This window comes from Telopea speciosissima, chromosome 3 (assembly GCF_018873765.1).
Source record: "Telopea speciosissima isolate NSW1024214 ecotype Mountain lineage chromosome 3, Tspe_v1, whole genome shotgun sequence".
Taxonomy (NCBI): Eukaryota; Viridiplantae; Streptophyta; class Magnoliopsida; order Proteales; family Proteaceae; genus Telopea; species Telopea speciosissima.
Window position 1 is genome coordinate 46,822,032 of NC_057918.1, and position 11,359 is coordinate 46,833,390.

The following is an 11,359-nucleotide window of genomic DNA, read 5'->3' on the forward strand; positions in this document are numbered from 1 at the left end:
GTCCAATCTATGTTCAAACCAAAGGCCTTTTCATTCTAAGTAGTTAACCCATCTAGATGGATGCTAGAGGCATAAATTGATAGCTTAGGAAGACCATTTCCCAGCCTTATGGCTTAGATAGCATGAAACCCCATTTTGGAACCCCATTTGGGTGGTTCTTGGTGTTAGGATGCAGATCCCTCAATCGGAATACTATTTGGATTGAATCTTCATGTTTCATAACTTCCTTGGAGACTAAGGGTACCCTCTCATAGACCCTTGCTGGCCCAATGACCATTGGCAAAGGATTGGATCGAGCTCAAGAAAAATTTCTGTGAATTTGGCTTGAGCGGACGATGTATCGTCCGCTCAACAAACAAAGCCTCGTCCGTTGTTACCTATTGAATCTACTGACTATGCAGTCTGCAAGCCTGCGGATGATGCACACAGTCCGCTTTATCCTATCGTCCACTCAGACCAATTACTGCTGACTTAGAGTTTTAACTTCGGATTTGGTACCCAGACCCTCTCTCATCTAATGTATGCTTGAGCAATGACATGTTAGGATAACGTACACCTATAACAGAGGGTATGCACTACACGGAACCCATGATTTCTTATGCTTCAAAGATTGTGAATGGATTGAACACTTGAACTATTTTATGAAGTATTTTTCATTAGGCATGTGTATAGGGTATGCATTATTGATGTGATTTGGTTGCGACGCATGCTGTGCCATGTGGAATATTGCGAGCATGATGAGATATGAATTATGTTAGATGATAGTAGGTTGAAAACTTTATTTTGGATATTATATGAATGATGATATAAATGGTATGGAAAGTAGATATGTGATGGAATCCAAGTACCGTGAGTGGGCGTCGGACTTGTGATTGCCATGTGAGTGTGGGGAGGAGAGTGTTGTGAATGTAAATAATGATTGTGGTTCGTGTGTGATGGATTGGGTTGGGTTGTTACTGGCTGACCGGTATTTCGGTATTACACCCACCATATTATTATTATTTATAAGTTTGTGTGTACGCTGGAGGGTGCGAGAGGATATCCGGGCCACCGTATTTGGCACTATGGAGTCGGCCTCTAGGCTACACATGCGCGTACTTATGCATTTCAATAGTTGTTTGCTGGATAGAAAATAACTTACCCAGTACTATGAGCCTTACCAACAGGGGTTTAGATGTCGGGAAAATCTATAGGTCCCAATCGTGTTTTCGGGGTAGCCCACTGTGAAGTCTAGGCGCCGCTAGTAGTTCAGGCTGGACACCAGGACTGGGTTTGTATAGGGGGTTTACGAACAGCCTAGTGAAGGGATCCAGTCTCACAAGCTTCCATGGTAGCATGGTTTGACATTGTTGGAATCCCATCCGTATTATGGCACTGTTTACCAATGATGCTATCTATACTATAGTAGTACCCGACCGACTTAGAATCTTGATGCTAGGAGGAAAAATGAATGAATGCATTCATGCATTATATGTGATGATCATAATTTAGCATGCATATTTAATGTACCTATTAATTGTATGGATGTGTATGGGTTGATTGCTCACTGGGCTTGTGGAAGCTCATTCCTCGGGAACCTTTTTTTTTAGATGATGGTACAGGTAATGGCGTGGATACTGTTGAGAAGCCCTGCTGGCCATACTTGGTTGGACTAGATGTTTGGGGAGATCCTGGTTGGACGATGATACCCGGTGATGATATATGTGGGTGGCCCATCGAGGAGGGGCATGACGGAGAGCAGACGTGCGAGATGGATACTCATGGAGAGTAGTGGTTCGGGCTAGAGGTCCAGTGGATTCGAGACTTTATTATTTTATCTTTTTACGAGAGAACCTTGTGGATGACTATAATTAATTGTGGATGATGCCTAATGGTACTTTTGATATTCTATACTTGTTTATAAGATATTATGAGATTTGAAAACGTTTGAAATGCTTGGAAAAAAATGCCACCTAGGTACCTATGATATCATTTAGAATTTCAATAGTATTTTATTAGTATTTTATTAGTATTATTATTATCCTTGTTAACTTTATCATGTAAGCATGAGGGAACACTTCATAAGCTCCATCCCTTGGAGGGTGCCACAGTCTAAGAGAGATCTCCTTTGATCCTCTAGTGTGAGATATAAAGGCTCCCCATCAAAAGGCAAATACGTAATCATGTAGAAGCATAGCGGTGTGATCATAACCTCCCATACCGGAATGTAGAAAGTATGCATACTGGGCCACCACCACTTGGCCAGCAAACGAACAACCAGCGTGTCCATCTTTGGAACTATCAACTGGGCTATATGCCTCAAGCAGTCCTATCAACCCCTCTCCCTCACCCGAGGACATAGTCTGGCATACCAAACTCGGATATTGTCAGTGTGGCAGTACTTCTTGTAGTGAGGACAGTAGAGCTCTTGCAAAGAAAAGGAAAGAAACAAAGTTTATTCATAGTATATACCAAAAGCAATGCGTGTGCTTTGATTTACGTTCCATTATATACATAGGATAATGTATACGGTATTAGCCTCAATTTCCATGCCATTATATGCCTAGAGTGGTGCATAAGGTGTTTACCTCGATTTGTATGCCATTATATGCCTAGGGTGGTACATATGGTGTTTGCCTCGATTTGTATGTCATTGTCTATCTAAGATGGTGCATGAGGTGTTTGTCTCGATTTATGTGGCATTATATACCTAGGATGGTGCATACAATGTTTGCATCGATTTTTATGACATCATATGCTTATAGTGTTTGCCTCGATTGATGTACCATTATATGCCTAGTGTGGTGAATATAATATTTGCCTCGATTTGCATACCATTAAGTGCTTAGGGTGGTGCATATGGTGTTTGCCTCGATTTATGTGCCATTATGTGCCTAGGATGATACATAAGTTGTTTACCTCAATTTGCGTACAATAATGTGTCTAGGATGGTGCGTAAGGCGTTTACCTCAATTTACATGTCATTCTATGGCTTGTAGTAGCTTATCTACTTCTTCCTTGACTTTCATTTCTCTCTCAAGAGCAAAATTCCTTCTCTTTTGATGGACAAGTTTTCTGGTAGATCTATACATAATTTGTGCTCGATGACCTCCCGTGATATCCCTAGCATATCTGCAGTTGACCATGCGAGGATAACGGAATTATCTTTAAGGAATCTGAGTAGGCCTTCTCTTTCCTTTCCTTCCAACTGAGCTCCAATTTGTCTCCCCCCCCCCTCCCCCCCTCAATCCTATTTTGGTGAGGTCCTCCACAGATTCTCCTCACTATGGGATGTGTTTATCACCCAAATCCTCTATCTGGATGGGTAGAGTTTCTTCTGAACTTTTTGTCCCACGTGTCAAGGTTATATAACATTCTTGAGTCGCTTTTTGATCACCTTTGTATTTTCCTATCTCATCCGTTGTGGGGAATTTCATCTTTAGATGGGGCGTGGATACTATTGCCTTTAATGCATTTATGCCAGTTCTTCCAAGTATTGCATTGTATGCATTGGCAACTTTCATGACCATAAAGGTAGTCACCATTATGGATTGATTAGGCTTTGTTCCTACAGTGATTGGAACATCTGTGGATCCCTCGATTCGGACTGGAGTTCCTATGAAGCCATATAAAGGCAAAATTACTGGCTTAAGCCTTTGTAGGCCTAGGTTCACCTTCTTGAACGCATGGAAAAATAGCAGGTCGACTGAGGTGCCATTATCCACTAATATCCTCTAGACTTCAAAGTTGGCAATTATCATCTTTATCACCATTGGGGCGTTGTGAGGAGTTTGGAATCCACCAAAATTTTCATTAGAGAAAGAGATGACCTACCCTACCTTTGGTTTTGCGCTCCGCCATTCTGTGGAGTTGACACTTTTAGCGCGGTCTTTGGCCTTTCTATTGGAGGAGATCTCTGTCTTGATAGGTCCTCTAATCATGGCAATCACCCCAACCAGTTGATTAGCTAGGGTTTTATCTCTCTCCCTTCGTCACTCTTCTCTCTGGTTGTCGTCTCTTCGGTTGTACCATTTTCTATCATCTCGATGATAAACTCTTTGCCTATTTTCCTGAAGGTCTTGTCTACTGGGGTCTTACGGTCCTCGATCATCTCTTCGCAAGTATTGTCCAAGGTAGACCTATTGAATTAGCCTTTCTATCTCTATTTTGAGGTGCATGCACTGATCATATCATGGCCATGTTCATCATGGAATCAACAATACTTACTTGGGTCTCGATTTTCTAGGTTAGATCTCATTCTGTCGAGCCATCTCAGGATATCTCACTCTTTGATCTGGTACAGAATTTTCAACCTCCGATGAGTAAGCAGTGTACCTGATTTGTGGGGGTTTCTATTCCAGCCCGACCGTTGTTCATATCGCAGTCTCTTCCCTTGATCGGTCTGTGCTCCCTTATCTTCCCAATCCACTCTTCTCTTGGCATTCCTCTTACGATCAAAGTCTCTTCAAGCTTCTAGAACTTTAACCATATTCCCATACTTGTCACATTTTTCCAGCCGCCCTGTCATGGTTTTTGGGGGGGCTTCTTTACAATTGATTTGAGTACATCGTAATCAATTACGATGTTTTGTAGTGAAACAAATGCTACTTGAGGGTCCAAGTCATCAACTTCTAAGGACTCACGTGTAACCTACTGACGTAATCCCGAAGGGACTCTCCTAGTCGCTGCTTTATGGCCATGAGTGTAACAGAACTCTTCTTGCTTTTGTGGCTGCTCTGGAAATTAATCAGGAACTTGCTGCTGAACTCCACAAATTCTTCGATTGATTTTGGCAAGAGTCGTGAGAACCACTTTCGGTCTAGCCCTTTTAGAGTGGCAGGGAATGCTCTACAAACGATAGGATTTGGCGCTCCTATCAGAATCATGGTCAACTTGAAGTAATTCAAGTGATCAATAGGATCTATCTTTCCATCATAAAGTTTGAAAGTAGGGGGCTTGAACCCAGGAGGAAGTGGAACCTTCATAATTTTGTCAAATGAGGCATTGTCGTTAGAGAACTTCAGGTCATCCATGCCCATTTGTCTTTTCATAACTTTTTGCATCTATTTGATGAGCTCCTTGTGTTGTTTACTCAGGCCTCCTTCAATCTTCGGAGGTCATACATCTTTAGGCTTTCTGTGTGCCTTGGTCCTTTGCGTGCTACAATCATGACGTGACTAGTCGTGATTAGTCTGCTCAAACTGGATCAGGGACTTACTGGGATGCCTTCGACCTAAAGGGAGGTTGGCTGGTTAGATGTTTCCAATAGGTTCACCACTAATGTTGAGGGCCAACCTATTTAAGCTTGTCCTGTCGTAATCTTCTTCACCATCATGAGAAATGTGTCTCGAATGAAAGGTTGGTTCTAGAACCAATGAAGGTCCTTGAATATGGGTGATTCACTTGATTGCGTCACGAAGTAGGTTTTCCAAGTTGAGGATCTACATCTGCATTGCATCTTCTGTCACTTGTTAATCTAACATGGGGATCTGGAGGGTCAGTTACTGGTGGATCATCAGCTCTAGGAAGGTCAGACCCTCTTGGTGCATGAACTTGTTCACCATTCTCACAGGGATGTCCAGATAGTGTTCCTGGAGGAGGGACTAAATGGACTTGTTCATCATTCCCACCAAGTTTTACTGGTTGTGTAACTGGATGAAGGGGAGGTGATCGAGGATCTTTGCCTTTGCTGACGGCGGTGTCCCCCCTAAACAGATGGTTCTCCTTCAGGGGTGTTGCAACAGTGGATCTAGTGTGCACCATGTTAGAAGTTGTGAAATCGCTCTACGGTCGGTCCCATAGACGGCGCCACCTATTGCTGAATAAAACTGTCTATCCGTGGACATGCCCTACACCGGTCTTCGAATCTGTAGAATGCAAGAAAGAGATCAGCGTGAGAATGTCGGATTGGACTCCGTTGGGGACTCTTCATTGCCTAAGTCAATTCTCTGGTAGTGGTAAAGCATAGCCGAGCGAAATCACAACAGGACTGAGTGGTTAGTGTTGTTCATAGTTGCTCAATGGAAGGGGTTTTATTTATAGTGAAGTGTCTTGTAGCATGAGTCAGTGATGAGTGTCCCACTTTGGTATGTCGTCTTCCCAAGATAGTAGCTTCCTTTTGGGAGACGAGATAAGTATGGAGAGTCCATCTGTGGAAGGCTTTTATTTCTCGTGATTGTGTGGTGATTCTCTTCCCTATTTGGGAGCCGAGTCCAAGACATATCAGATCTCCTAGTCCTTGGTCGTTATGAGGCGAGAGTGCTAATTTCCTATTATGGGGGAGGATTCCTTTTAGTAAGTGCTTGATTCATGCTTGGTTTCTATTTCAGGAGTGATGACCTAGTGATTCGCATAGAGCCCCTTCTAATTCTTTATTCTCTGTGTGTCCACGTGTCACCTGGGAGTGGGTGGTGTATTTTACCCGTATTAGGTACATATAGAAACTTCAAGTAGTTTGATCACTTGATCTCCCTCTGTTAACATATGCTAACAATATTTTTGGTCCGAGCGCCCCAAACATAGTCTTTTAAATATTAAGTACCTTAAACATAGACACCTCAATGTGCCTTAGGTGTAGTTTTCCAACTGTAAGGTGCCTCATTTTTACTTTACCCCCTTTTTGAGGTAGTATTAAGGGCTGCCCTCCCTACCGAAGTACCTAAGTCTTTTGGGGCTATACCAATATTCCTTCAATGAAGCCCTCAGAAAAGAAGTACAAGACCAAGGAGGACTCAAACCCAAGGACAAACAACTACAGAAGCGAACTCTCTGATGCTCCATCTATCCCTCTCTTTAATCTTTCATGTTCCCAATGCAAACCCTTCACGCTACCTAACCCCTGCTCTCCCTCTCTCCTTTACTATTACTTAGCTTCCCGTATACGCCTTTCTTTCTTCTTCTTTCACTGGAGTGTTTCTGACGGTTCAGTTACTTTCAGACTTACACTCTTCTCACTCTAAACACTCTATCACTTCATTTCCTCTCCTACGCTCTGACTCCAATTGCCCTTAGGGTTTCATCCCTGTATAACTTCCTTGGTTCTACTACGCAGGTTACAGATGTTCTAGTTGCTTGAATGCTCCATACTATTACTACTTTTCTTACTTCGTTGTTGCTAACTTTAGCTCTGTTCTGTGCTCTTGTTTTTCGAGCACTCTGTTGTTGCTTTGTGTATGTGCTTAGCTACTATTTCTGGTTTATTTTTGGCTCTGCTTCCTGAGCTTAGCCTTTTACTCTTGTTGGACTTGTTGTCTTTGTTTCCCTGAAGCCCAAACTTGAACAAACTGTAAGTTACTCTATTCCTTTCCTATTCTAACCTATTCTTCTGCTTTATTTATGCTCCTATCCTGTGAAATCTATAATGGAATTGTATATTGACGTGAATGACTTGATTACAGTGATGAATAAAATAGAGTATAAATAGAAAGTGGGCAGATCTATTGGAGGAGATCACGTCGCCCTCCAAGCAAAGAGATTTCTTTGATTTCAATCTCCTATAATAGGTTTCCTTCTTGTATAAGGATTCTTTCTTGTATAAGGATCTCAGCCTTATCTCATGTGATAACAGTTTCCTATTGAAACTCGTTATCGCATGTGATAAGGATTGTAATCCCACTTTCTATTTATACTCTGTTTTATTCATCACTGTAATCAAGTCATTCACGTCAATATACAATTCCATTATAGATTTCACATGGTATCAGTTTTAGAGACGATTTTGGGTCTCCACCGTTCTCATTGATTGTGCGTTTTTTTTTCCCTCTTCTTTCTAACATTCATGACAATCCCACCCATCGACCCTCCCATGGACGCGTCTTCTCTATCTGGATCGTCTCCGCTTCCCTCAGCCCTTTCTAGCGGCGTCGATCCTTCATCTCCTTACCATCTTCACCACTCCGATAACCCCGGTACTGTCCTCGTTACTGTTCCTTTAAACGGCTGCAATTACCCGACTTGGAGACGCGCCATGCGCATGGCTCTCTTTGCCAAAAACAAAATGATGTTTGTTGATGGTTCACTTGTGCGCCCTTCTTCTCTGGCTTCTGATGTTCAAATATGGGATCGCTGTAACTTCATGGTGTTGTCTTGGATCTTGAACGTTCTAACCCAAACGATCACCGACAGTGTCATCTATGCTGAAACGGCTTCATCCGTTTGGCAAGACCTTGAAGAGCGCTATTCTCGCAGCCATGCCCCTCGCATCTTTCAGTTGAAACGCTCGATTGCGACCATCCAACAAGGGACTGATTCCCTTGCTGTCTACTTCACTCGTCTCAAAGTCTTGTGGGATGAGCTTGCTTCATGCACTTCTGCTCCATCTTGCGCTTGTGGTACTCCTGGTTCGTTGCATTCGACTGTCCAGCAGGAGCGGGTTTACCAATTCCTGATGGGGTCTCTGATTCTTATGCCCCCCCTCCGCTCGCAAATCCTCTCCACTGACCCCTTGCCTGAGGTCAATCAGACTTATCACATCTTATTGCAGGAAGAACAACAGCGAGCACTCTCTTTACCACCTGTTCTCTCTGATACGGCAGACATGGCTGTTCTTCGTTCTTCTCAGCAGTCTCCAGATCAACGCAGCACCAAGTCTGGTTCTTCTCTTTCTGCCTAAGGGAACACCGATCCAAATCGCAACCGCCCCTTTTGTGATCATTGCAAGGTCTATGGTCACAAAAAGGACACTTGCTGGCCTCTTCATGGTTACCCCTGGCCATTCCCGCCACAGACGCTCCAACTCTGGTACTCGCTGGCATCCCAAATCAGCCAATCAAGCTCACGTCCCTGCTCCATCGGCTCCGTCGGCATCTTCGACCACCGCTGCCACCATTCCCGGTCTCACGCCCATACAGCTTCAGCAATTACTTTCTCTCCTTAGCACGGACACTTCTGCAGCTAGCGCTAATATCGCAGGTACGGGCTCTTGTTTTTCTGCTTCAGGTATGGGTTTTTCCTCTTGGTTGCTAGACAGTGAGGCATCCGATCACATGGTTTGTGATCTCTCCTCCCTCACCAACCCTACACCCCTCCATTCCCCCATCCCAGTTCATCTTCCCAATGGCTCCACCTTTCCCATTACCTATCGAGGCTCCTATCGCCTCACACCATCTATTACCCTTCATGACGTTTTATTTGTCCCTGCTTTTCATTTTAATTTACTATCTGTCAGTAAACTCACTAATGTTCTCCATTGTGTTGTTTTATTATTTCCCACTTTCTGTGTTTTGCAGGACCTCTCAATGAGGAACGTGATTGGAGTGGGGATCCTGCGTAATGGCCTTCACCACTTTTCCCTCCAGGACCGGCCTATTGCATCATCTCCACCGTCGAATGTTTCCCACCCGTTCAATTCCACCTTATGGCATGCTTGCATGGGCCATCCATCTCATGAAAGACTTTCCTTGTTATCTTCTTTTATTTCCCCTAAACCTGATGCTCTTTTTGCCCCTAAAGTATGTGATGTTTGCCATTTAGTTAAACAAACACGACTTTCTTTTCCTATAAGTACTACACGGAGCACTGCTGTTTTTCAATTAATCCATTGTGATATATGGGGTGGCTATCCTACCGCCTCTCACATAGGCGCCCATTATTTTTTAATTGTTGTTGATGATTTTTCTCGTTGCGTTTGGATATTTTTGATGCGCCATAAATCTGAAACATATTTTCATCTTAAACATTTTTTTTCTATGGTGCATACCCAATTTGGCACTACAATCAAGCAAATTCGAACAGACAATGGGCTGGAATTTTTCTCCCAACCAATGCTAGCTATTTTTTCTTCCCATGGGACCCTCCATCAGCATTCTTGCGTTGGCACTCCCCAACAAAATGGGGTTGTTGAACGTAAGCATCGCCACCTCCTCGAGGTTGCCCGTGCATTGCTTTTCCAAGCTCATTTACCCCTGCACTTTTGGGGGAAATGCATCCTCACAGCCGCCTACCTTATCAATCGCACCCCCACCCCCCACCTCCATGACAAATCCCCTCAAGAACTACTTTTTGGTTCCCCACCCACTTACGCCCATCTCCGCGTATTCGGTTGTCTTTGTTATGCGCATAACCATACCCCTGGTCGTACCAAGTTCGATCCCCGTGCGATTTGTTGCATTTTTGTTGGTTACCCTTTTGGACAAAAAGGATATCGGGTTTTCGACCCTGTGTCTCACAAATTTTTTGTTTCATGTGATGTGGTTTTTCACGAAACTGATTTCCCTTATGCTCCACCACCTTCATCATCCCCACCTCCCTTAGTCCTACCACTTCCCTCCCCTGATATTCCCTATGTCCCACCACCATCATCCCCACCAATTCCCACTTCCCCATCTGTTCCCACTTCCCCATCCATTCCCACTTCCCTTCCATCACCTCCCCTCCCACCCACCGAGACCTCTCCTTCCCCACCATCTCTTCCTTCTTCCACGTCTCTCCTCTCTCCCCCACACTCCCCCGATCCCTCCACTTCCCCTGCACCCCTTCTTCGTCGCTCAGCCCGTATCCACACTCATCCCGCTCGCTTGGATGATTATATTTGTTCGGCCGTGGCTCCTACTATGGGTTCCCCTTCTCTCACGTCCTCCTTGACAGGTAATTATTTCCTATCCTCTAGCTACTACATTAAATTATTCTAATTTTTCCTCCAAGCATTTTGCATTTTTAACTGCCATTTCTTCTGATTATGAACCCACTTCTTTTATTGATGCCATCAAATATCCCCATTGCCAAAAGGCCATGGAGGCAAAACTTTTGGCCCTTGAGCAGAATAACACATGGTCTTTGCAGCCTCTTCCTGCAGGTAAGAAACCCATCGGTTGCAAATGGGTGTACAAGGTCAAACACAACGCCGATGGATCTATTGAGCGCTACAAAGCGCATCTTGTTGCTAAGGGTTACACTCAACAGGAGGGGTTGGACTACACTGACATGTTTGCACCAGTCGCCAAACTTGTCACTGTACGGAGTCTTCTCGCCGTTGCTGCTATCCATGGTTGGCATCTACATCAGTTGGATATTAATAATGCTTTCTTGCATGGGGACCCGCTACTGCAAACTTCATAAATCCGAACAGGGGGTCTCCCCTTGTTTACATGCGCCTCCCCCAGGGTTATGGCAAACAGAGGGAGACCCGCTACTGCAAACTTCATAAATCTCTCTATGGCCTCAAACAAGCTTCCCGTAATTGGTTCGCTACCCTTACTCGCTCTCTCCAGGCTGCGGGTTACGGTCAATCTCACGTGATGTGGTGAAATCTATAATGGAATTGTATATTGACGTGAATGACTTGATTACAGTGATGAATAAAAGAGTATAAATAGAAAGTGGGATTACAATCCTTATCACATGCGATAACGAGTTTCAATAGGAAACTGTTATCACATGAGAT

General features: G+C 43.9%; 1 protein-coding gene across 1 annotated transcript; it reads left to right on the plus strand.

Moving 5' to 3' along the window:
- The first annotated feature begins 7,756 nt into the window (after positions 1–7,756).
- LOC122655231 lies at positions 7,757–8,590 on the plus strand. The gene has a single exon (XM_043849443.1). It carries the CDS (start codon positions 7,757–7,759, stop codon positions 8,588–8,590), a length of 834 nt encoding a protein of 277 aa, XP_043705378.1.
- The last annotated feature ends 2,769 nt before the right edge of the window (positions 8,591–11,359 follow it).